This window comes from Anolis carolinensis, chromosome 4, assembly GCF_035594765.1.
Source record: "Anolis carolinensis isolate JA03-04 chromosome 4, rAnoCar3.1.pri, whole genome shotgun sequence".
Taxonomy (NCBI): domain Eukaryota; kingdom Metazoa; phylum Chordata; class Lepidosauria; order Squamata; family Dactyloidae; genus Anolis; species Anolis carolinensis.
This window is the reverse complement of record NC_085844.1, coordinates 252,965,903-252,993,123: the sequence shown is the minus strand read 5'-3', so window position 1 is coordinate 252,993,123 and position 27,221 is coordinate 252,965,903. Positions and strand designations below refer to the sequence as shown.

Sequence of the window (27,221 nt, the reverse complement as noted above, 5' to 3'; positions counted from 1 at the left end):
GGTCCAGACTTGACTAGAAGGCGAGGCGCAACAACCGGTCTACTCGAGAGTAGAGCGCCACAAGAAACTAGAGGCGACGTTAATCCCCCAACTGACACGTTGACACCGCGCTGGCTAGCCAGCGCGCAGAACTTTTAAGGGACTTCAAATCTCCCTTCAAAACAGGTGTCCAACACTTTTCCCAAGGGAAAAACTGGCTAGAGACAATATCTTCGCCAGATGCAAGCCTCCCTGGAAACTCTCAAGGGAAACGGGTTAGTCAGCAGCTTCTCTGGCTGCTAATCTCGCGCTCCTCCGTAAATTAGCCTTCTCCGAGCGACTTGTTTCCCAAAACAGCTTCGTATCAAAGGGAGGGAAACCACTGAGAACAGGCTCAGTTTCAAGGGCTTTTTTAATGAGCTTCGGGCTTGAATTGTCAACAGGGAGCATCTGGAAGGGAACAGAATCTTGCTGATTCGGCATAAACCCCATATCCTCGTCGCTTTGGTCCGCAACGAATACAGGGTCATGGCCCGAGGGTCTCGGGGACATCACAGTGCAGATCCAAGTGGGGTGGCCTTTTGCAGCTGGCAAGTGGGGATTTGGCCAGTGCTGATTGTTTTCAAGTGCTGGCGGTGGTCTTTAGGTACTACACCCACTGGGACCACCTTTATTGACTTGTGCCAGAGTCTTTGCAGATTTTTATAATAATAATAATAATAATAATAATAATAATAATAATAATAATAATAAGGCTCAAATATCTGATTAGTTTACATGGAAAAATGGCTCAACAATTCAATGAGATGCTGCAGAAAGGAAGTATCAGTGAAAGGCTAACAACTGGAAAAACATACCTGATACAAAAGGATCCAGCAAAAGAAGCAGCACCAGGAAACTACAGGCCAATAACATGTCTGCCCACTATGTTTAAGCTACTGACTGGCATCATAGCTGACAGAATTCAAGACTATCTTGAAGAAAAAAAACATCTTGCCAGATGAATAGAAAGGCAACAAATGGAGGAACAGGGGCACAAAAGACAAGTTATTAATTGACAAAATGATTCTGGAGAACTGTAAAAGTCGAAAGGCTAATCTTCACATGACGTGGATTGACTACAAAAATGCCTTTGACTCACTCCCACACAGCTGGACCATCAAGTGCCCGGACACCATCGGGATCAGTAAAAACGTTGGCACTTTTTTTGAAAACATGATGGAGCACTGGAAAACTGAACTGTTTGTTGGAAATGAGTCTTTGAACTTCAAAGACTCTGGCAGCAACCAATGCAGGTGGTCCCGGTGGTGATCGGCACATTGGGTGACGTGATAAAAGATCTCAGTCAGCATTTGGAAACAATAGGCATTGACAAAATTACGATCTGCTAACTGCAAAAGGCCACCTTTTACTGGGATCTGCACGCATCATCCAAAAATACATCACACAGTCCTAGACACTTGGGAAGTGTTCGACTTGTGATCTTGTGATACGAAATCCAGCATAACTATCTTGTTTGCTGTGTCATACAACAACAACAACAACAACAACAACAACAACAACAACAACAACAATAATAACAACAACTACTACTTGGAAAGTGTCCGACGTGTGACCCAATGCAACAGCCAGCAGAGTGTCTGCTGTGGACTCATCTTGTTGTGTTTCAAATAATAATAATAATAATTTGGCAATGAGGGATTTCTTTCCCAAAGACGTGGGTGACTTTTTGAGACTTCATTTGGATCGTCTGCCAGGAGATGAAGGTAGCCTTGGAGACCCTCAGGGAAAGAAGGCACTTTCCCTTGTAAAAAAAAACAACCACAACAACTTGTAGTGTAGTACATTTATGCATTTATTGTCAAAGCAGAATTGAGAACATCAATGGAATAAGTGGGGATGATGTAGAGTGGGATTCGAACTTTCTGGGAGCAGAAGGAGAGATGTGCAGAAATCTTGGGGGGACTACTGTCCACTTGTCCAGGCCTCCTTCAAGTTCAGACTGTGGAAAGAAGAGAGAGTCAGAGGCAGGAAGAGGAAGGGGGGAGTGAGACATCATGTTTGCTTTTTCTGTCTTTCCCAAAGTGTGGGAACATTGAAATCATCAGCATCTTCAGGAGGCCTGAATCCAGAGGCATCCAGCACCTTCCTCACTCCATAAAAAGATAGTGAGAGTTCGAGGAATGGGAAAGATGCTGGCAAAAAAGATTAAAATATACATACTCAACATCGTTAAAGGAAAATTGGTATAAAATTTATTTCAGGTGGTACATCACACCTATAAAATTGGCAAAAATTAATAAGGGTAAGAATGGGGAAGAATGTTGGAAATGTAAAAAAGAGAAGGGAGATTTTTTTCATATGTGGTGGGGGTGCAAGATGATAAAAAGGTTCTGGAGAACAATACAGAAAGAAATGGAGACTGTACTACAAACAAAAATTGCAGTAAAACCAGAGTACAGTAGAGTCTCACTTATCCAAGCTAAACGGGCCGACAGAAGCTTGGATAAGCGAATATCTTGGATAATAAGGAGGGATTAAGGAAAAGCCTATTAAACATCAAATTAGGTTATGATTTTACAAATTAAACACCAAAACATCATGTTATACAACAAATTTGACAGAAAAGGTAGTTCAATACGCAGTAATGTTATGTTGTAATTACTGTATTTATGAATTTAGCACCAAAATATCACAATATATTGAAAACATTGATGACAAAAATGGCTTGGATTATCCAGAGGCTTGGATAAGTGAGGCTTGGATAAGTGAGATTCTACTGTACTTCCTACTTGGGTTAACAGATTTTTTTGTGGATGCAAATAATGAAAAACTGTTTTTCTTCATGATAAGCGCCGCCAGAATTATGATGGCAAAACTTTGGAAAACAATGGAAATACCCTCACTAGAACAATGGATGCTGAAATTGAAGGACATAAGAAATATGGACATATTAACCCAGATAATTTCAAAAAAAAAAAAACGGACACAAAAACAGACTGGGAGAAATTAAGTAAATACTTCAAGGAAAAAAGAAACTTGGAAATATAGAGGAACACATTGTCTAAGAGTAGTCACTCTCAGGTTCCAAGATTATTGTTCGGGAAAGAAAGGGGGAAAGTAAGAAGTAACTGCAGAGCAGGGGAACTGGAAGACTACATATTGTGGAGAGAGGGTCGCGGGGTAGTGGGTTCAGTTGGTGTGGGGCGCTTTGCTTTTGTTTGTTGTTTATTTCTTTTTTTTCTTTCCCTTTTTATATATTTTTTGTTCTTTTCTTCTATATGTTTTTACATGCGGCTCTCTTCATTTTATTGTATCACAATAATCATAAATAAAAGGTTAAAAAAAAAAGATAGTGAGAGACTGCCAATGCTCAAGTGGGACACAGAAAGGGCACTGCTTTCCACCTCAGGCCCATTCGGGTCCATATTAAGGATCCTGAATGTCCCCTCAGTCCAGTCCTAGTCCATGGCATTTCAAGCAGTTTTTTATTGTGTCAGAAGCAATTTGAGAACATACTGCAAGCTGCTTCTGGTGTGAGAGAATTGACTGTCTACAGAGACGTTGCCCAGGGAACATTGCCCGGATGAGTTGCCATCCTGCTGGGAGGCTTCTCTCATGTCCCTACAAGCTAGAGCTGACAGGCAGGAGCTCACCCCACTTGAAAACCTACTGCAAGTCGCTTCTGGGGTGAGAGAACTGGCCATCTACAGAGAGGTTGCCCAGGGGACACCTGGATGTGTTACCATCCTGCTGGGAGACTTCTCTCAAACCCCCGCAAGCTAGAGCTGAGAGAAGGGAGCTCACCCCATCTCATGGATTCAAACCTGCAATCTTCAGGTCAGCAACCCAACCTTCAGGTCAGCCGTCAAGCTGGCAGAAGGATTTAACCCATTACGCCAGTGTGGCTCCAGCAGTCATAATGACTTATTTTGCAGCAATAAGATATTTTGCTCCCGTTTCTCTGGGCATTTTGTTCTGTGTATTTTCACTGCTGCAGTTTTGCATTGTTTGTAGGCAGCTCTCTGATACAGATATGCAAAATCTTGCCATAAATGGCAGCATTTCCCCAAGAACTGGAAAGAGTCGCTCATGTGTAATAGTCAACTGCAGGCTTATTTCTTGCAAAGCAGCAGAGTGGCATAATTGTTGCACATTTTGGCACCTAGAGTGACTTTTGGGAGGGCTAAGGACTTACTTTAAAAATTAAATAAAAGAGAAACAATTTAGGGAATTCAGGGCAGCAACTGATCAGAATGTGCACAAGGTGATGTATCTAGAGACCCAAAAAGCCTGGTCAAGAAGGTAAGAGGGAAACTGGGCATCAGCTCAGGAAAGGAAATGCCACCTAATTTTTGTGGGAATAGGGGACATTGTGGAGGGTCCTATGCCCCAGTCCCCAAACCAAATACAATCTCTTGGCCTGGTTGAGGATCAGAGGACTTACCATGGTGGCGTGGGGCCATGCAGGTGTTCCCACAGTGAATTTTGCAGCACTTCTGGTTGCCGGGGCATTCACTGTCTGCTTTACAGGGAAAGCTACAGGGGTTCTTGACTCCTGGAGGAGCTTTTGTTGGGCACACACCGGGTTTCACTGGAGGACCTAAAGGAGATATGGCAAAGGGTTAGAGAATTACAGAATCCTAGAGGCCATCCAGTCCACCCTAACAGGCAGAGATCCAGCCTCTGCTTAAAGACTTCCAGAGAAGGAGACTCTCAGGTAGTTTATATCCCACTAGAATTGGAAGGGATCCTTGAAGTCCATCCAATCCAACCTCCTTCTTCCAGGCAGAAACACATCCTCTAATCCCTCCCGACAGATGGCATTCCATCATCCAGAGAGGAAGATTCAACCAGACTCCCAGGCAGCAGCAGATTGCATGGTCAAACAGCTCTGACTGCCAGGATTTTTCCCCCTAATTTTTAGATGGAAATGCTGAGGAGCTGGAGTGGGCCATGCTGGGAAATGATGCTTGTCATAATCTGCTAGTGCTAAAAACAGACACCTGCGCTTATAAAGGAGGCAAGTTGAAGACATCCTTTCCAAACCCCTTGGTCTCTGCTCTGCCTTGGAAACAATTGGTCCGAGTGGAAGAGTCACAGAGAAGTGCCTGGGATGCTGGAAGTATGACTTGCTCCTTTTCCCCAAAAGCAGAAAGGGATCGTTGGCAGGGAATTTTCAGGTTTTGGAGAATAACAAATTTAGTGTATTCAGATAAAGGAGACTTTGCCTGTTATAACGATGGTGAGGATCATTGCCATCATCTTAATCTACCTTTTACATTAGTTCATCTCTGGATTTTGGTCTGTGACATTTTCACTGTTGCTGCAGTGTTTACACATTTTTGCAAAGACCAGAGGTCCCCAAACTTTTTGAAAAAAAGGGGGCCAGTTCACTGTCCCTCAGACCGTGAGAGGGCTATACTATAGGTTTAAAAAAAAAACAAAAAAACTATGAACAAATGCCTATGAACACTGCACATATCTTATTTTGAAGTAAATAAACAAAACGGGAACAAATACATCCTCAATGTTAATAATAGTAATCATCATCATAATAAAAATAATAACGAGGGTTGGAAGAGACCCCTTGGGCCATTGAGTCCAACATCCTTCTGCTTTTGTGCACCAAAACATAATCAAAGCACCCCTGACAGATGGCCACCTAGCCTCAATATAATAAATAAATAAATAAATAAATAAATAAATAAATAAATAAATAAATAGGGTTGGAAGATACCTCTTGGGCCATTTAGTCCAACACCTTCAGCCTTTGGGCACCAAAAACACAAGCAAAGCACCCCTTAATAATTAATAAAAATACTGTGATTAAAAGCACAAGCATTGGAAGGCATTGGAAGGTGAGGGAGGAGGTGGGAAAGGCACACGTTTTTCTTTCCTCACTCACCCCATGTGCCCCTTCCCGGGCCACGGCGGGAAAGGTGCGCAAGGGGCGAGGAAGGAGGGAAAGGCACTCTCCTTCCCTCCTTCTCCTCCGGGCTGCATGCACCTTCCGCTGAGAAGGAGGAGGGAATCATTGCTATGGGGGCTGGACAAATTGTTTCTAGGGGCCGTATGTGGCCCCTGGGCCGTAGTTTAGGTACCCCTGGCAAAGACCTTTTGTAAAACCACACTCCAACTCTCTCTGATATAGACTAATGTTGTTCTCAAAATTATTTATTTATTTACAGTATTTATATTCTGCCCGTCTCACCCCAAAGGGGACTCAGGGCGGATTACAATGAACACATATATGGCAAACATTCAATGCCAACAGACAAACAACATATATAGACAGACACAGAGGCATTTAATAATAATAATAATAATAATAATAATAATAATAATAATAATAATAATAATAATAATAATATTTTATTTATACCCCGCCACCATCTCCCCAAAGTGACTCGGGGCGGCTTACATGGGGCCCTGCCCAGGACAATACAATATAAAACAACATAAAAACAACAAATCATAATACAATTAACCAACAAATTGATAAAATATACAGTATAACACAAAATCAAGAAGCAATCTAACAGGGGCGAGCCGCATGAACACTAAGTTAAAAACTCGGGGTGAGAGAGGAATCAAAATAAAAACCTCAGGGGACAGGGACATCAGATAGTAACATTTTAACATTTTTTTCCAGCTTCACAATTCCGGCCACAGGGGGAGCTGTTGCTTCACCGTCTACGAGTGGCTGTACTTCCTCATTCCTTTCCTTGTGTTTTGCTGGCAGTTTTATGATGTTGTAAATTAGTTAAATTAGCCTCCCAGAGGAGGGCAACTAAAATGATCAAAGGTCTGGAGAACAAGCCCTATGAGGAGAGGCTTAAAGAACTGGGCATGTTTAGCCTGCAGAAGAGAAGGCTAAGAGGATGATAGCCATTTACAAATATGTGAGGGGAAGTCATAGGGATTAGGGAGCAAGCTTGTTTTCTGCTGCCCTGCAGACTAGGACGCAAGGGAACAAGGGCTTCAAACTACAGGAAAGGAGATTCCACCTGAACATCAGGAAGAACTTCCTCACTGTGAGGGCTGTTTGGCAGTGGAACTCTCTCCCCCGGGCTGTGGTGGAGGATCCTTCTTTGGAAGCATTTAAACAGAGGCTGGATGGCTATCTGTCAGGGGTGCTTTGAATGCGATTTCCTGCTTCTTGGCAGGGGGTTGGACTGGATGGCCCATGAGGTCTCTTCCAACTCTACTATTCTATGATTCTATGATCCTGCATAAAGTGTACCTAAATTTCCCTACTTGACAGATGCAACTGTCTTTCGGGGCTGCATAGGTCAACAGCAAGCTGGGCTATTTAATGGTCGGGGGCTTAACCCGACCCGGGCTTCGAACTCATGACCTCTCGGTCAGTAGTGATTTATTGCAGCTGGTTACTAGCCAGCTGCGCCACAGCCCGGCTAGTAATTACAATGTTTACCCCAGTGAAGGGTCACTCTACATTAGTCAATAGCAGAGGCTTTTCTTGCAAAGCAGTAAAATGACATTGCATCACATGTTGGTGCCTCCAGAAAGGAAAGACAGTGACTTTAGGAAAAAGCTCCAGGCCCATGCCAAGCGCAACCAGGCTCAAGGTTCCCTTACCACGCACTGGCAACACACAGGTTTTCCCACATGGAAGTCTGCAGCACTTCTCCCTGCCAGGGCATTCATTATCCACTTCACATCGAACTCTGCACGGATTGGGGTGTCCCAGTGGAACGCTTTTAGGGCACAGGCCTGGCTTCACTGAAAGAGCAAACGGAGAGGTGTCAGAATCAGAGTCAAGCGGAAGGTCCTTATCAGAGCTCTAGAGGAGGAATTTCACAGCTGCCTCCCATTAGGACAAGTGGAGAGATATCAGACCCCCCCCCCCAACAAAAAACAATGTTGTGTAGTACCTGGGTTTTTTATATTAAGCACATTTGGATACAATAGGTAATTCTACACAGGATCAAGAAGGACAGAATCACCTTCAGCACTCAAAGCAGATTAGCCCTAGATCACTATTAGTAGTAATAGTAGTAGCATTTATATTCCATTTTTAGACTCAAAGTGGATAACACTAAAAATGTACAATGTGCAGATTAAAACGTAACAGTTATAATGCAGGTCATTGAATTGATTACTTGCACCGTGGCCTTATTATTGCCCCAAAATTTAGTCTGAGCATTCGTTCTGCAATGCCACCTACATGACATCATGTTCGTTGCATGTCAATTGTCTGGAGTGGACAATGGTATATCTCAGGAATGGGCAAACTTCAGCCCTTCAGGGGTTTTGGACTTCAACTCCCACCATTCCTAACAGCCTCAGGCCCCTTCCTTTTCCTCCTCATCCACTTAAGCTTGAGTATCCAACGCCGACTCAACTCTGTACTTACATCCCAAACATAAAGTTCCGCTCACAGCAGGGGAGATGGCCTCCCTTGATTGATTAGGGACGGGCATTAGCACAGCAGGTTAATCACCAAGCTGCAATAAATCTTGCCAACTGGAAGGTTGAGAGTTCGAAGCCCAGGTCAGGATGAGCTCCTGACCTTTAGCCCAGCTTCTGCCTACCAAGCAGTTCGAAAACAAATGTGAGTAGATAAAAAGGAACCACATTAAAGCGGGAAGGTATTTATTTAGTCTCAGTGTTTCGATCAGAAAAAGGAAGAAGTTTACAAACAAAAAAACTCTTTGACAGGGAAATGGAGTGACAGCACCCCCGGTGGCTGGAATCTAGCACAGCCTCCAAAGATGCCGAAGGATGAGAAAGTCTACATATACCTATATCGGTTGTCTGTCTTGTCACTGTTATAATCAGCATTGAATGTTTGCCTGCCGTATATGTGTTCTGTGATCTGCCCTGAGTTCCCTTTGGGGTGAGAAGGCGGAATTTATACGGTAAATAAATAATAAGCCAAAGAAGCCACCAGAAGGGGCCTGATTAACCTCCAATGGGTTGGTCAAGGAGGTGCTAGCTCCAGCCCCAGAAGAAGTACCCCAAGGCCAGAAAGAACCACTTCTGGTTGTCACTGGGGCTTCCAAAGTGAGGAGAACACTCCGGTACAGATGACTACTCTGGGCACATTGACCAATGTGTCATCCCATGTTGTTGCTCTTATCCTGATTCACCTGCTGAACCATCCCTCTCTGGGCAGAATGGCCCTTTCCTGTAACATTTGTACCCATGTTATTTTGGCTTAGAATCATAGAATCATAGAATCATAGAATCATAGAATCCTAGAGTTGGAAGAGACCTCATGGGCCATCCAGTCCAACCCCCTGCCAAGAAGCAGGAAATCGCAATCAAAGCACCCCCGACAGATGGCCATCCAGCCTCTGCTTAAAAGCCTCCAAAGAAGGAGCCATTGTTCCCTTGCGTCCTAGTCTCCAGGGCAGCAGAAAACAAGCTTGCTCCCTCCTCCCTGTGACTTCCCTTCACGTATTTGTACATGGCTATCATGTCTCCTCTCAGCCTTCTCTTCTGCAGGCTAAACATGCCCAGTTCTTTAAGCCTCTCCTCATAGGGCTTGTTCTCCAGACCCTTGATCATTTTAGTCGCCCTCTTCCTCTGGACGCTTTCCAGCTTGTCAACATCTCCCTTCAACTGTGGTGCCCAAAATTGGACACAGTATTCCAGGTGTGGTCTGACCAAGGCAGAATAGAGGGGGACCATGACTTCCCTGGATCTAGACGCTATTCCCCTATTGATGCAGGCCAGAATCCCGTTGGCTTTTTTAGCTGCTGCATCACATTGTTGGCTCATGTTTAACTTGTTGTCCACAAGGACTCCAAGATCTTTTTCACACGTACTGCTGTCAAGCCAGGCGTCCCCCATTCTGTATCTTTGATTTCCATTTTTTCTGCCGAAATGAAGTATCTTGCATTTGTCCCTGTTGAACTTCATTTTGTTAGTTTCGGCCCATCTCTCTAGTCTGTCAAGATCGTTTTGAATTCTGCTTCTGTCTTCTGGGGTGTTGGCTATCCCTCCCAGTTTGGTGTCGTCTGCAAACTTGATGATCGTGCCTTCTAACCCTTCGTCTAAGTCGTTAATACCTGATTTTTACAGCTTCTGTGAGCTTCCTGAGCTACCCACTGAAATCTGGTACTCAAGGTGCTAATACCAACCTGTGCTACAGCTGCTGCCTGCATCTTTTGGGCTCCTTGGTGCCCACCTGGCCCTGACAGACAATGACTACCTTGATGATAATACTCACCTTTAATCTTGCCCGCCTTCTCCAGGTTGGCAGCCTTGCTTGGTGCAGGAGGCACATCTGATGGCACTGCCACCATCTCCAGGTTGGCAGCCACGCTTCGTACAGGAGGCACATCTGTCGGCACTGCCACCGTTGTAGGAGTCTTCGTTGTTGGCTTTGCTCCCGTAGGATAGGCCGCCAAGCTCTCCAGAACCCCTAAGAGAGACAAGACCATTTTATTAAAATCAGCCTTATCAGCTGTTTTCCTTGCCCGGCTTGATGTTTGCAGGGTGATATCCTGCCATTTCTCAAACTCCACCACCTCATGCCTCATCATCGCTCCCTGGTGGGGACGTGGGGAGGGAATGCTTCCCTGGTGCTCTTCTTCTTTCCCCTTCTTATCTGCCTGCCCTTTTCTTGAAGGCGTGATGAAACAACAATCCTATTCCAGTATCACAGGGGGTTGTAATTGGGTGCTCAAAACTGCTATATACCTTCCTGTTTTAACCATGGTCACCCAAGCTCTTGAAACACCAAAGGAGTTAAAGGAGACATGGCACATTTTTTCCTAATTTTTATGGAAATGCTCCCGAGTTGCTGGAGAAGGGGATGCTGGGAAATTATGCCTGTCACACTCTGCTGGTGCTGAAAACAGGCATCTGCAGATACCCCTTGCCTCAAAGGAGGAGAGCTGAAGTCATCCTTCCCAAGCCCCTTGGTCCCTAGTTCCTTGGAAACACTTGGGCCGAGTTCCAGATCAGCACGGAAGCATCGGAGATGTCTGCTTTTTACAAGGACCTAATGTGGGCCCCTGGGCAAACCCCCTTTGGTAGCCCTTCTTCTTCTATTTCCCCCATCAGGGTTCCTAGAGGAAAATTCAACCGGAGTTGGGTGTGTGTCTAGCTAGTAAGGATGTGTGCTATATAGGTTTCCTTCATTTCCTTTGTGCATTTGTTTCATGTCGACTGTTCATCTACATGAAACAAATGACGACATTGTTGTATGAAACAAGAGGCGACACAAAAATGAAAGCCGCACAGCCATTGTGCTTGATTTCATTTTCTGGCCACATGGCCTCCATTCCTACAATCACTTCCTCATGCGTCAGAGAAGGAGGTGGGGAGGAAGTGATCCTTGGCCAATTGTAAGCCAAAGAATAACTGAATTGGGCTGTGTTGTGGTTCAGTCTGATGATGAAGGGGGATTTGGGTTTCAGCAGGTTGATCAAGGAAATGTTGAAAGCTCTGCATTGTCAGAAATGCAGGCTGACCAAGGAAATGTTGAAGGCTCTGAATTGTTAGAAAGGCTGCAGTCTAACAGGGAAGCTGAAGTTAGTGATAAGTGTGACCTTTCACAGGATTTTGAACATCAACAAAGTCCAGGTGGCTCTGGCAGAGAACCAGAGGAGTTTTCCTTAGATCGAGATACAAGGTTAAGGTTAAGGGTTCATCGTCCCAGGCATTCTCTGAGAATAGCTGAAACGTGTGGGAACTCAAGGACAGAGAAATGCTTTCTTAGCCTGTAAGCATGATTAAATAGAGAGAAACAGGGAAAGATTTTCAGACGAAGCAACGTTGATTTTGGAAGCTTAACTCCTGCCTTGTCTCTGCTCATGGAAAAGGTTTCTTGTTTTGGTTCATGCTTAGTTCCTGAGTTTCGGATTGTATTTTGGAGTTCACACTGCCCTGTTTTTCAGGACTGAGTTGCTATATTCTACAGAGACTTTGAACTATATTCTGCAGATTGACTTTACAATTGGATTGCTGCTTTCTTTACTGCTTTTTATTAAGACTTTGCTATCTTTTACCAATAAACTGTTAAAACCAAGTCTGCTGTGGTGGAGTGTGTGTTAAGAGCAAGGTGAACCAACGCTGAGGTGCAACAGGCTGGGCAAAGAGGGTATATAAAGGAAGACTGCCCCTAAAGCAGCCATTGCTGCTGCTGAGTGCTGGGGCTGGCTGGGTTGATGTTGCTGTGTCTCCGCTTGGCTTGCCTTGCCTTTAGCCTTTTGCCTTAATGCCTAGCTGCTTGCCTGCCTAGTGAGGGCACTGGTGGGGACTGGGATTTTGGGTTTTGGGTTTGGGATTTTGCCTGGCTTCTTGCCTTATTTTTTAAAAAAATCCTTTGAAGGGATTTTTCAAGTGGATGGGGAGTGTGTGTGTGTGTGGGGGGGGATTTCTTCTTTATTCTTAATTTAAAACGCTTCTTCCTCCCTCCTATCGGAAGTCCTCCCATTGCTACCAATGGCACATTTTTTTTTGTTTTTTCGTAAGTGAGACAAAATTTCTATTCATATAGGCACCCCATTTTCGAAAACGGGGACAAATATGAAAATGAGACAAAACGAACACAAAATGAACAGCAATTCCATACAAATGCACAACACTACTAGCTAGAAGGGAAATGTTTCTAGTTTTGGAGTATTCTGATAAAGGAGATTTAACAGTGATCATCATCATCATCATCATAATCACTGAAATCTATAGCACTGTGGCCTTTTACTTTAGTTTCTCTGGGGATTTGGGTCTGTGGCATTTTCATTGCTTCTGTGTTTGCACATTGTTTGCAGACAACTTTTGCAAAACTCACTGGAGGTCTCTGATACAGACTAACATTTTCCTCAAAATTGTAATATTATTGAATCCAGAATACAGGACATGTTGCTCTACATTAGTCAATAGCCAACTAATTTCTTGCAAAGCAGCAGAATTTGGTACAGGATGTTTGGGTACTTCCAGAAAGGGAAGAGAGTGACTTTGAAAAAAAACAAGAAATAAGTCATGGAACACAGCTAGAATGGGCACTAAGTTGCCAATCTAGAGTCTTATAAAGCCTGTCCAAGAAGATGAGAGTGCAATGGGGCAGCAGCACAAAAAAGGAAAAGCCACCCAGCCTTTTTTGGGAGGGGAGATTTGGGGCAGAATGGGCCTCAAGTTCCAATCCCTTGTGAAGCGCAACCAGGTTTATGGTTCCCTTACCATGCATTGGCATCAAGCAGGCATTCCCACATGAAATCTTGCAGCACTTCTGCTTGCCAGGGCATTCGGCATCCTCTTTACACCAAGCTTTGCAAGGATTGGTGTGTCCTGGTGGAGCTGTTTTAGGGCACACGCCTGGCTTCTCTGGAAGAGCAAATGGAGATGTGTCAGAGGGTCAGAACCAACCGGAAGGTAATAATTAGGCATGGGCGAATAAATCGGAATTCTCATTAATCGTAATAAATTCGTTAATCATAATACATTCGAATGGGGTTCCGAGGTGGTTTGGCGCTTCTGAATTAACCTTCCAATTTGAAGTGTTGGAGCCCATCCTCAAAATACCTTCGGAATACCTTTGAATATAAGCATTTTCAACCAATCTCCTGTATCAGGCTTAAGAGTCTCATAGAAAGCAAGCCTAGAGCGTTTTCACTCCTGGATATAACATCAAAAAGGAGGAGGAAGAGAAGGGGCACGTTTTTCAAGAGTGTGCTTCCCTGTGCGCAAAAGTGGAGTGAGGAATGGGTGGAAGGAAAAGAGGGAGGAAAGGGTGCCCTGTTTGTTGCTGCTGCTCTAACCAACCCGGGGCCGACTATCTGCTCTCAGAGGACCCTCTCCTTGTCCAGTTCCCTCTGCAGCCTTTCTGCCCGGGTTTGCTCCTGAAGGCTTCGGGTCTTGCGGTGCACTGCCTCCAAGGATCTCAGCCCCACTGCCATCGAGGAGGCAAGGAAGGAAGGAGGGAAGGAAGGAGGGAAGGAAGGAAGAAAGGAAGGGAGGAGGAGGAGCAGAAAAAGAGAGGAAGGAAGCTACAGAAGTTTCCCTTGGCTTCCCTTTCACTCTCATTCTTTTGCACAAAGTTCTTCAAAGCTTTGCAAAAAAAAAAAAAACCAAAACCCCACAGATCCCAATCCGGATACTCTTCCTCCTTCTCCTCACTCCCAAAGCAGCTCGACCTGAATCAAGAACCAGCTTTCCCTCATTCTCCTTCACCTTTCTCGGCTGAGGAAGAGGGAGCCGCAGCAGCCAAGACAGGAGCACCTCTGTCTTGTCTAGATTGAGCTTCAATATGTTTGCCCTCATCCAGTTCATTACAGATGACAGGCACTGGTTTAGGACCGGGAGAGCTTCCTTGGCTTTAGCTGGAAAGGAGTAGTGGAGCTGGGTGTCATCTGCATATACATGACACCACACTTCAAAACTTCAGATGACCTCTCCCAGCAGTTTCATGAAAATGTTGAACAGAATGGGGAAAAGGACAGAGTGGGTGTCCTAGGTCACTTGGAGCATTGAAAAAGCTCCACTAGACAATTGGGAAGATATATGGAACAGAAAATTGAAATTGACAAAACTAATTGACTAAACAAAAATTGGTTTAAAATGTTTTACTGATGGTATACCACCTCCCACAAATTAGGGAAATGTTATAAAAATGTACATACAAAATGTTGGAAATGTGAATCTCAGGAAGGAACATTTCATCACATGTGGTGGCAGTGTAAGAGAGCAAGAGAACATCAGAAAGGAATACATAAAGAAGTCAAGAAGATCTTAAGGATAAAAATAGAAATGAAAGCAGAAACCTACTCATTAGGAATAACAGACAAAAAACTTGTCAAAAACAAAGAAATATTAGTAAACTAACTACAGCGGCAAGAATAGCATACGTGAAGAAATTGAGATCAAAAGAAATACCACCGATTAAACAGTGGCTGGCCAAGGTTCTAGAAATAAGGAACATGGAGAGACTCATGTACTTAACATCAAGATACCAAGGAATATGGAAAAAAAACAGATGGAATATACAGTAGAGTCTCACTTATCCAACACTCGCTTATCCAACCTTCTGGATTATCCAACGCATTTTTGTAGTCAATGTTTTCAATACATCGTGATATTTTGGTGCTAAATTCGTAAATACAGTAATTTCTACATAGCATTACTGCGTATTGAACTACTTTTTCTGTCAAATTTGTTATATAACATGATGTTGTGGTGCTTAATTTGTAAAATCATAACCTAATTTGATGTTTAATAGGCTTTTCCTTAATCTCTCCTTATTATCCAACATATTTGCTTATCCAACGTTCTGCCTGCCCATTTAAGTTGGATAAGCGAGACTCTACTGTATACATAAAGAGAAAGATAGAAGAATTATAATAGATAATAGATGTGAAAATAAGAAATGCAGGCCAAAAAAGAAAAGAAAGATACAGGAGAAGCTCATATCAACAAAGGAAATAAGTGATTACAACAGATATAAATCCATGAGAATGAAGATTGGAAGTTAAAGACCGGGCTGGCTAGGGCTGTGGCTAGGGCTGTGGCGCAGCTGGCTAGGGGCCGGGCTGTGGCGCAGCTGGCTAGTAACCAGCTGCTATAAATCACTACTGACCGAGAGGTCATGAGTTCGAAGCCCGGGTCGGGTTAAGCCTCTGACCATTAATAGCCCCGGCTTGCTGTTGACCTATGCAGCCCCGAAAGACAATTGCGCCTGTCAATTAGGGAAATTTAGGGACGCTTTATGCGGGAGGCTAATTTACAACACCATAAAACTGCCAGCAAAACACAAGGAAAGGAATGAGGAAGTACAGCCACTACTGGACGGTGAAGCAACAGCTCCCCCTGTGGCCGGAATCATGAAGCTGGAAAAATGTTAAAAATGCCTCTGAGTCTGTCTAATGTATGTTGTTGTCTGTTGGCATTGAATGTTTGCCATATATGTGTTCATTGTAATCCGCCCTGAGTCCCCTTCGGGGTGAGAAAGAAGGGCGGAATATAAATACCGTAAATAAATAAATAAATAAATAAATAAATAAATAAAATCTCATCCTTTTTATTATTCATGTATTTATTTATTATTTATTATTTTCCCCTTTTCTTTTCCTTCTTATTTTTCTCTTTTTCTCTTCTTTTCCCTACACTCCCTATCCCTTTTCTCACACCTTTTACCCACTATCATAGTTCTCCTCTTTTTAAAATATATATATGCAAAACTTCAAGTGGAGAAACAGTGGAGCAAACCTCCTGCCAGGAGCCCATGGCTACGTCCATTTCTGCAGCCAAACCCAGCTGGTCATCCAGAAGGGCTCCTTCCCTCTCTGGACTTGTTTGAGCTCCCATACTCACGCTTTTTCTTGCCATGGGCATCGGAAGCAGAAGAACAAGCAGCCCAGAAGAGGAGGAGGCCCAGGAGGACAAGTTTGGACTGCATGGTGCCCTTTTGGAAAGTGTGCCTCTCCCTTGGCCCAGACAGGGATCTTATAAACCTGAAGGAGAGGGAGGGTCTGGCTGGCAATTGGGCCACGGTTGCCCAAGATGGATTTGCCAATGGGAGAAGATTCCTCTTGGCACAACCTGGTGTCAGTTGAGGTCCAGGAATCTCACTGCAATTGCCTTGCACAAGTTTCCCTGCAGATTCCTAGAGTGTGATCACTTTGCAACAAGTGCTGCTTGGAAAAGATTTTTGCAATGGCTAGAATTTATAGGAAATGTGTGTGTGAGTGAAACCCAGAAGCCATGTCATCATCAAGACCCATCAAGAAGGTGAAGTGTGAACAAAGCTTTATGTTATCTCCAAGGTAATCCATAGTGAGAATCAATGGAGTATGTTCTAGTCCACACACCTATCAGCCCTTCAAGATTTTCTCCTTTGCTGGCTAAAGAGATGAATGGGATGCAAAAAGGCCCCCGGGATAGGAGCTGGAGCTCTTCTCTGAGGCAAATGTAACCAATCTCTGTGCTTTTTATAGACCCACTTATTGCTCAGATCCAGGCTATCTGAAGGACTGTAGGTTCTCCAATGAGTCTTCCCAGGTGAGGAGATCTTCAGGGGAGGCGCTTCACTCCATTCTATGGTTTTCTCACCATTTTCTGGTAGGAATTTGGGAGACAGGTGATAGGGAGGAAGCTGCACCATGGCATCTAATATCAGATCAATATCACCAGATACACACAAATAGGATCAAGTCACGCTCCCTGATAGAGGACATGCAAATGCTCCTGGGTTGGGCAGAGGAGAAGATGTTATCTCTGGAGGGAGAGGATCAATAGAGGAGAGGAGAATGACTTTGATTTTGCTTTTCCTGCATGTCAGGGGTTGGACTGGATGGCCCATGTGGTCTCTTACAACTCTATGATTCTATGATTCTACCATTCTAAGATTAAGCCAATCCAATCCTGACCAGAGAGAAGGGATCTTTCACCCAGAGGTTTTCAACATGATCACAACAGAACTGGGACAATGGAAAGCAGGCCTATTTACATCCCTGGAAAATGCCAAGCTGCCAAGTTTCGTTGACCCAGTTGAAAACAGCAGAAACCATTGACACATGCCCTACCCTGGTCTACAGACATGCAATGCATTCCATACTATTGCTTCACAAACTGATGGGAAACATTTGGAAAGAAGAGACCCTGTTGATCATGGTGATTCCAGCCTGGGCCAGAAGGTCTTCTGTCTCTGTGGTTATCAACATGGCATTGCACCCTCTGTCCTTTTCCTGGTTGAAGAACTTCCATGTCAGACTTCAGTGCCCATCCATGCAAATAGAATAAAGTAGAATGAAGCATGGGGCTGGATGAGGAAAGGGATGGGAAAGGGGTTGAACAGTACAATAAGGGAAGGAGAAACAGAAGTAATGCAAAATAGCCAAACTCCAAGGGAACTCTTTCTGGCGTGAGAGATGACCAGGAAAAAGTGGAAGGAACATTGTCTTGATCATGTATCCCCCAAATGAATGAGGTTGAGATTGTGAAATTGTTGCTTGTTTTGGTTGCTTGTAAGAGTGTAGCCATTCAACTGTCAATGAGCCAAGACCAGATCTGGCATATCTGATGGGCCATGATCAAATGTTCTGCATAATTGCTGAACAGGTGAGGAAACACCTGAGGATGGGGCTACATTGGATAAAAGCATTGGAACAGTGAGAGGTAACAGGAAACAGGATTGCTTGACCTGCCAGGCCCCCAAACAAGATGCAGAGAGCTCAAGGGGGTTCTAGGATCTGCCTTGCCCCCCCACCCGACAGAAGCCCCATTGTTGGAGGAATCATCATCATCATCATCATCATCATCATCATCATCATCATCTTTATTTATATCCCTCTCTCCAAACAGGACTCGGGGAAGGGGAAGAGGAGGGAGGAAGAAGTACTCCAAAAGCAGCATGGCCCAGATTGGTGGGGATGGAGTTTTGGGTTGGCCTAATTAATTCGGCATCAAAAATGTAGTGGTTGGTATTTATTTTCATAAAAGTGGATATAAATCTAAAATGTTGGTACTATATTTGCAACATTCATTTATCAAGTTGACCTGTGAAGACCAAAGAAGTATGAGTCTGTGATTCTAAATCTATGATTCACTAGGGCAGTGGTGCTCAACCAGGGGTTCTCAGGGTGCTTTGGCTTACAACTCCCAGAAATCCCAGCCGGTTTACCAGCTGTTAGGATTTCTGGAAGTTGAAGGCCAAAAACATCTGGGGACCCCAGGATGAGAACCACTGCACTAGAGGAAGGACATCTCCGGGAAGAGAAGGTCCACCCAGCCTTTCTCAGAAGTGTCCTCGGCCCAACGCAAGGGAGTGTCAGGACCCAGGCTGCAGAACACCAATAACCATGCGCAGAGACCAGAATCTATCTAATATCTTTATTAAGGAAATATATAAAGTCAATAAAAACAAGTGTAGAATATAGTTCAGAAGTAGACCTTTCAGGAAAGGTCAAATATAGTCCAGGAAAACAATGTCCAATATGTGATATTAGAGTCCAAAGTTATAATCCACTTGACCGAAACGCACACTATTTGGCAAGCAATAGTGTGGGGAACTGTCCATAGTCTTTCGAGGCTTAGGTAAATCCGAAGGAAACTGGAAAACAAGGCTTGAATCTAGGAAGCAAGGTCCGTGGTTTAAAACGCAAGGCAAGGCAAGACTTGAAACTTGGCAAGATCAAACTTGAAACAAGGCAAACATGAAACAAGAACTGAGTCCATAGAAGTCCGTGGGACAAGGCAAGGCTGGAAACTTGATCCGGGAAACAGGGAACTGGAGTACGAAGTCTACACACGATCTCACTCCTCAAGCTGACGAATTGACTCCGCAAGGTTCCCCTTGCGGGCAAAAACCTATATAGGATCTTGTTTTCCCGCCAGAAGAACACTTTCCCTGGAGAACTAGAAGCGAAACTCATCTCTGTCCAGATGCATAACTCCTTAGAATTTCCCAAGGGAAGCAGACCTAATCAGCTAACTGTTTGGTTGCGATTCTGGCGCTTCGGCGATTCGCCTCCCTAGCGCCTCTATCTTTATTATAATTGTCCTTTCGAGAAAACGGGGGAGAATTCTGCCCAAGGCTTGTTTGGCTAACTTCTTGAGGGCAAACATCCTGCAGGTGCAAGGGCTCCGTTTCTGGCTGAAACGGTGTAAATCCCATGTTTTCCTCTTTGTCTGCCACAATATTACTAGGAACGGGACTACAAGGCCCATGAGACATCACAGGGAGGGACACACCTAGAACCAGAGCACTGGAAAAAGGAGCAGAACCAGGACTGATAAACTATCCAGAACCAAAATCCTAACTGCCTAGATCCATAAGAAGCCTATGGAAAACGTTCTAGTATTAGGATGTTGCCATTTGGGACACATGGGAAAAGAAAGAGGAAATTCCACCTATCTAACCATTCGTTTTTAAAGAATTATCTTTCAAATAGTACTTTATTTGTTAACAAGCAGCAGGATCAGCAGTAGGGGTGGGCACAATATCTTTTTGGTGTTCCAGATTCGGGGGATTCGGCTGCCAAATCCATGAAAATGAGCCTGGCGATGTGCAGCCAAAGCCTTAAACCAGAGGTCCCCGAACCATTTATCCAGCCCCCATGGTGGTGGCTCCCTCCTCCTCCACTGAGGAAGGCACATGCAGTGCAAAGGAGAAGGAGCCTTTCCCTCCTGCCTCGCCCCACATGCACCTTTCCCACCACCGCTGCTACCAAGGAAGGTGTGCACAGCATGAGGGAAGAGGGAAAGGTGCACATATGAGCCTTTTCCACCTCCTTCCTCGTGTTGCATGAGCTTTTCCCGCCTCCTCCCTCGCCCAGTGCACGTCTTCTAAAGCTTAGCTTATGTTTATAAAGATATTTTAATTGTTATTTAATTAATAAGTAATTATTACAGGGTACTTTGCTTGTGCTTTTGGTGCACAAAGGCAGAAGGGGGTTGGACTAAATGGCCCAAGGGGTCTCTTCCAACCATCATCATCATCATCATCATCATCATCATCATCATCATCATCATCACCATCATTGACACAACAACATAGTATGACACAGAAAACAAGATAGATATGCTGGATTTCATATCACAAAATCACAAGTTGAACACTTCCCAAGTGTCTAGGACTGTGTGATGTATTTTCGGATGATGCGCGCAGATCCCAGTAGGGTGGCCTTTTGCAGTTGGCAGATCGTAATTTTGTCAATGTCTATTGTTTCCAAATGCCGGCTGAGATCTTTTGACACGGCACCCAGTGTGCCCATCACCACCGGGACCACCTGCACTGGTTTCTGCCAGAGTCTTTGAAGTTCAATCTTGAGGTCCTGACAGCGGCTGAGTTTTTCCTGTTGTTTTCCGTCAATGCGACCGTCACCTGGGATGGCGACATCAATGATCCAAACCTTTTTCTTTTCCACAACTGTGATGTCTGGTGTGTTGTGTTCCAGAACTTTGTCAGTCTGGATTCGGAAGTCCCACAGTATCTTTGCGTGCTCATTTTCCAATACTTTTGCAGGTTTGTGATCCCTCCAGTTCTTTACTGCTGGGAGTAATAATAATAATAATAATAATAATAATAATAATAATGATAATTAACATAGTCCGGCCCTCCAACAGTCTGAGAGACAGCGAACTGGCCCCCTGTTTAAAAAGTGTGGGGTCCCCTGCCTTAGACGATACGGATCACAGCAGCCATATTTTTTCAGTTAATGGAGGCGAATGGAGCTGAGCAGCACTCTACCTCAGGCAGAGGCGATGTGTGGGCACCCTTGCAAATCAGGAAAGCTGTGAATCCTCCTCTGCTTTTCCTCCCAGCAGTTTGTTCCACCCCTTTCCAAAGACTCCTCTCAGTGCCCGCTTGAGGCAAATGGGAACTTGTTTTCCCAGGAACACTTTGCGCAGTGCAAGCATTGAAAGAGCCTTGTGCTCCCTCCTAGGAAAAGATGAGAGTTGAGGTTTCTCTGTGTGTGTTTCTCACATTTCTTTCTCAGCCAATCAGAGGCCTGGTTGACTGTGTCCATTCCACTCCCCTCTTGTGGCATGCACTTGGGACTTCAATTCCCCAAACCCACTCTTGTGGTTCTTTTAAAAAAAATTATGACAAAAACTTTTTAAAATTTCCCAAAACTCAGTGGTTGTGATGCCTCATGGGCCTTGTAGTCCCGCTCCTAGTGTCACTGTGGCAGATGAGGATGAAAACATGGGGTTTTCTCCGGATCAACAACAGCCGGAATCTTTCCAGATGCCTGATGTTGATGTTCTCGCCCCAGAGCCAATTAAGACAGACCTTGAACAGCTCTCACCTCCCTTTGCTAGGAGACAGTCCTTTGCTGCAGACAGGGGAGTCAAAGAGCGGGTTCGCAGGACTTTAAGAATTGCAGCCAAACAAGACACTGATTAGCCATGTTTCCCCTGGGAAAATCCAGGGAGTCTCACATCTGGAGAAAGCTGGGTTTCGTTTCCCGTTCTCTAGAGAAAGAGATCGCTGGACACCTGTTTGGCGGGAAAATGAGACCCAGATATAGGTGCCTGGCACGGTTGGTCCAGTGCGGAGTCAACTGAGCAGCTTCAGGAGTGAAATCGCGTTCCAGCCTTGTGTGGACTTTGCAAGTCTGCAAATCCAGTTTCCTTGCCTTGCTCATTCAAGTATTTCAAGAATTGCCTCGCTTTGCTTCTAGCCACGGATCTTGCTTCAAGAATCAAGTTTTGCCCTCGCACCTTGTTGTGGACTTTTACCTTGGACCCTGAAAGACCCTGGACGTTTCCCCACACTATTGCTTGGCAATAGTGTGTGTTTCGGTTTGGATTTAACTCTGAACTCTAATATCATTTATTGGACAAAACATTTCTGGACTATATTTGACCTCATTTGATAGGTCTGTTTCTGGACTATATTTTCTACTTGTTTTTATTACTTTTATATATTTCCTTAATAAAGATATTAGATAGTTATTGGCCTCCGTGTTTGGTTCTTGGTGCTCCGTAGCCTTGGGCGTGACAGTGGTTGGTGAAACATTCTGAAACTGGGTGGGCTTGCAGTTGTAAATGTGACCTTCATGTGGCATAACAATGATGGAGAAACAAACCGCAAAAAATCCCCATTGGCACCAATTGACCAAATCGTTCCGGAATGAAAACAGAACCACCCCTTCCGATTTTGGGAACTTTCCAGTAAAGTGGGGTGGGGGAGCCAAAAATGGGTGCAAAAACAGTACGGGTTTTTGCCAAGTCACATTCTCCTAATCAGCAAGATCAGCCAACTCATGACATTTTGTCAGAACTGAGCAAACTCTACAGAATTATCCTCCTGAAAGGCCTTTTATGCCAGCTGTTCGTAGGTTCATCAATCACACCCTTGACCCTTTGTTCTAAGGTGATAAAGGATCAATCCCCAGTCTCATCTAAAACTTAGCAAAAATAGATTTTTATTGCTTCCTCCAGTCCCAGATTTCCCTTTGATTGTCCTAGCCAAATGGTCTTCTATCAACCTTGTACAGCTCCCTATAGTACGAGGGTTGAATGAGAAGTAATGCCTCCACCTTCGTTACTTGGGTTTGGATGGGAGTATTTTAATAAATCAAATGCAGAAATAATCCTTAGAATGTGTTCTTTAATGACCACTACTCACTTTTCCACATAATCACCAGACAATTGGATACATTTCTGCCAACGATGAACAAGTTTTCTGAAACCGTCATGGAAGAAGTCGACACCCTGTTTCCGCAACCGGTGTCTCACAGGACCCATCATGCACAGATCTTCCGATAGCCAAGCAAAGTGATAATGTGACCCACACGTTCTCGTGAAATACCGATTATGCTAGACATTTCTCTCTGAGTGATACGGCAATCGTCCTGAATCAATCTGTCAACCTTTTGCTTGTGAAACTCGGTGGTTGCTGTCACAGGACGTCCAACTCTTTGTTTGTCACACAAGTTAGATGTTCCCACCTCAACATCTTTAAACTTACTCGCCCAACGACACTACTCAAATCCACACAATCACCATAAATAGCTTGCATTCTCTGATGAATCTCCTTGGGGATGACACCTTCTGCTGTCAAGAACTCAATGACTGAACGTTGCTTAAGTCAGGGTTGCTTAAGTGAAGGGTTCCATACTTCGCACTTTAACAACACAACCGTTCAATGCTAAGGCTTTCCTCCTAATGGAACTGTAGAGGAGAGTCTACTGAACAAGCCAGGACCTGCTGCAGACCAGGACTGCCATCTGTTGAGGAGTTACGAAGGTGGAGGCATTAATTTTCATTCAACCCTCGTATATATGCAATGATTGTATGTCCTGTGTTGACCTTTATGCAGGCATGATGATGCTCTGCTCTTCAAAATGACAAACAACAGAACTGTTTTCTCCAAGATCCTTGCAAAAGAACTGAGAGGGAATGAGATTCCACGTGTATCTTTTTATCAGATGGTGATTATGACTTTGAGAAACCTGAAACCATTCCTTTAATCCATGTGGTGCAATCTGAAGACATCAGTTGTGAAGCACCCATTTCCAGGAAGTTCTGCCCTTCCATTATGTGCTCCTATGCCTCTGAATGGAATCTTTACTGGAATAGGATGTCATTGAGAGTTTAATTATTTAAAGAGACTATTAGTTTCAGGAATCCCCTGAGCTTTAAACTCTTTCACATTGGAAATGCAACAACAATGAGCACTGAAGCACAGCCGTGGGTCAATAGTGTCAACATATTCTGCTCCCTCTCTGCTTTAGGCTGGATCTACACTGCCCTATATTCCAGGATCTTATCCCAGATTATCTTCTTATCCCAGATTTTTTTTGGTATTGTTGACTCACATAATCCAAAGGAGATAATCTGGGATCCTTGTCTCTAACAATGTATTCACTGTATGCACTCTAATGATGCCACTCTGAGGCTTTACAGAAATAAGTCTGCTCTTGAGTATGGCAGAGTAAACAATGCAAAAACGGGCTCCTTGATGCCTGCATCCCACTATTCATTCCCTTTTCTTTTTACAGTAAGTCCTTAGCCCCCCTGGAAGTCAGTCTATGCTCCAAAATGTCCAATCATGCCACTGTTTCACTTCCCAAGAAATAATAAGCATACCATTGCATATTGCAGAGGGAATTATTTCTCTAAGCCCTTTAGTGTGCTTGTTTTTTAATTCCAGGTCTCTACATCATCCACTGAATCTAAGCGCCCTAACATTTGACTTCTTAGTAGAGTTGTGCAATCCAGGTAAACCTTGATCCGTTTAGTATCCAGTAGGCTTGATCGATCCACGAAAAATTTGATTCTAAACTCGTTTCAAAACTAGAGGGGGGCAGCTTTTCGTTTCTGATGGTATTTCCGAATTTGGCCCCCCAAAAAATTCGAAATTAACGAAAATTCGTTATTTTCTAAATTAATTCGTTAATGGCGGACGCGCATGCGCAATTCCCAAAAACAGCACAGAGGGAGAGGACTTTACAGGACTCTCCCACCCTCATTTTTTGAGTGATCTTCTTCCAACTTGGTACAGTGGTAGAACACATTTAACACTGATAGCTCACCAAAATGTGGAACGTTTCCCTTATCCTCTTATTTTTGGCGAATTTTCATAGCTTTTATAATAAACCATTTTTTAATAATTGCAGAAATCTGTTCCTGGTTTGAAAGTCTTATTTCCTGTTAAATTGGGTTGTCTTTACTGTGAAAGTCATTGTTCTACTTCAGAAACTTTGTTTTTGTGGCTGAAACTTTGTTAAATTGGTGTGTGTGTGATATATACTGTGTATATAGTCCCTGCATAATGTGTGTGTGTGTGTGTGTGTGTGTGTGTGTGTGTGTGTGTATAGGTAAAGGTAAAGGTATCCCTTGACGTCAAGTTCAGTCATGTCTGACTCTGGGGGTTGGTGCTCATCTCCATTTCTAAGCCCAAGAGCCAGTGTTGTCCATAGACACCTCCAAGGTCATGTGGCCGGCATGACTACATGGAGTGCCATTACCTTCCCGCCAGAGCGGTACCTATTGATCTACTCACATTGGCATGTTTTCAAGCTGCTAGGTTGGCAGAAGCTGGAGCTAACAGCGGGCACTCACTCTGCTCCCGGGATTTGAACCTGGGACCTTTCGGTCTGCAAGTTCAGCAGCTCAGTGCTTTAACACACTTCGCCATCGGGGCTCATGTATATATAATATACATACACATACACACAATGTGGAGAATATGTGGAAAGGTAGATAGATAGATAAGTTGGGAGCCACAGCGAAGGCACCTTCCTGGGAGCAAGGTCTAATAATAATAATAATAATAATAATAATAATAATAATAAAAAATCCCTTACAATATCCAAGATGGGTACCATTATTGGCAGAGAAAGCCAAGCTGTAGGAGTTGAAATCCAATCATTTATCCTCCCTATAGAATCAATTTTATATGCATTTTTAGCTACAGAAAAGCTAAAATCAGGACAGTAAAAGAACAACACCCAGAAAATGGGAATTCCAGACAGGAAACAATCAGGGCCAGCTAATACCTCCCAACAAAGGATTCCCCCAGGTAGGAAGCAGCCAGGCTTTGAAGCTGCAAGGCTATTCAATGCTAATCAAGGTGACCAATTGCAACATTCACACTTGCCTCCCACAGACAAGAGTTCTTTCTCCCACCCTGGACCTTCCACAGATATATAAACCCCACTTGCCTAGCTTCGCACAGACGTCAAAACCTCTGAGTATCAGGCCTGAGCTGAGGCGAGGCGGCGGCGGTGGCGGCCATTTCCCCCCTCCGTCTTCCTCCTCCTCCTCCTCGGCCTCCTTCCCCCTCGCCCCCTCCCATTGGCTGAGCCCGTGACGCCCCTTTTGCTGAGGGGCAAAAGGAAAGGGCCTGAATGGTGGGAGTTTGGGTGATTTGCAAAAGCTTTTTTTTCCTAACGAAAAAAACGACGACATAACGAAAAACGGCCTCTCGCGATTCGAAACCGCGATATCCAGACGTGTGGACAACCAATGCTTCAAAATTGCTTCAAAACAAACGAAAATAACGAATTAATAACGGTTAACGGGGAAAACGAATTATTTGAGCAAGCCTAGTATCCAGGCTCTCGGTGGAGGCCCTAGTTCATTTTTGGGACCCTTCCGAATTGGGGACTGTAGATATCTTTTTACTCTGAGGTGCGGAAAGATCAGTTTTCTATCAGTCCATTATTTGGGGGGGGGGGGTCCGAAGCTCCCCTTCCCATCATTTTAGCATTTAAGCTGTTTCTACTCTAGAGGAGGGGTGGTGCAGGCAGGCGCTCACACTTTATCTCCCAAACCTGCATGCCACATGTACTTTTCAAGGCATGTAAAGGAGGCAAGTTCTTAAAGTGGTTTCTACTCTAGAAGAGAGGCGTTGCAAGCAGGTGCCCAAACTTTAAAAAGGCTTCTTGTTCTTAAAGCTGTTTTTTCTACTCTAGAGGAGAGGTGCTCAGCTGCAGACAGGCACATGCTTTAAGGAGGCAAGTTCTTACCTTCTACCCTAGAACAGAGGTGTTGCAGGCAGGCATCCACGCTTTCTCTCCCAGGCCTGCATGCCAAATCCACTTTCCAAAGCATTTAAAGGAGGCAAGTCCTTAAAACTGTTTCATAGTCTAGAGGAGAGGCACTGCAGGCAGGCAGGTGCCTGCGGTTTCTCTCCTGGGCCTGCACACCACATGCAATTTCCAAGGCATTTTAAAGAGGCTTCACACTTCCAAGTAAGGAAGAGCAATGACCTCCTGGAATTCCTTATAGTCCCTGGGCTTCCTTAAAAAAACCCTCTTTTTTCCTGGCATGCTTCAATCTCCTTTCTGCTTTTGGTTTAGTTAAAGTTGTTTCTA

At 44.2% G+C, this 27,221-nt stretch overlaps 1 protein-coding gene across 2 annotated transcripts; it reads right to left on the bottom strand.

Annotated features, from left to right (window-relative positions):
• Nucleotides 1-1,816: 1,816 nt before the first annotated feature.
• LOC103280502 (WAP four-disulfide core domain protein 2) lies at nucleotides 1,817-27,012 on the bottom strand. Of its 2 annotated transcripts, none has more exons than XM_062979209.1 (6): nucleotides 26,874-27,012; nucleotides 13,138-13,281; nucleotides 10,181-10,375; nucleotides 7,582-7,725; nucleotides 4,427-4,582; nucleotides 1,817-1,981 (listed from the first exon to the last, which is right to left on the bottom strand). In XM_062979209.1, the coding sequence occupies exons 1-6, from the start codon at nucleotides 26,956-26,958 to the stop codon at nucleotides 1,977-1,979; spliced, it is 729 nt and encodes a 242-aa protein (XP_062835279.1). In that variant the 5' UTR covers nucleotides 26,959-27,012; the 3' UTR covers nucleotides 1,817-1,976. The 2 variants fall into 2 exon arrangements, with proteins under 2 accessions (XP_062835279.1, XP_062835278.1); XM_062979208.1 differs by lacking the exon at nucleotides 26,874-27,012 and adding an exon at nucleotides 16,264-16,380.
• Between the last annotated feature and the right edge of the window lie 209 nt (nucleotides 27,013-27,221).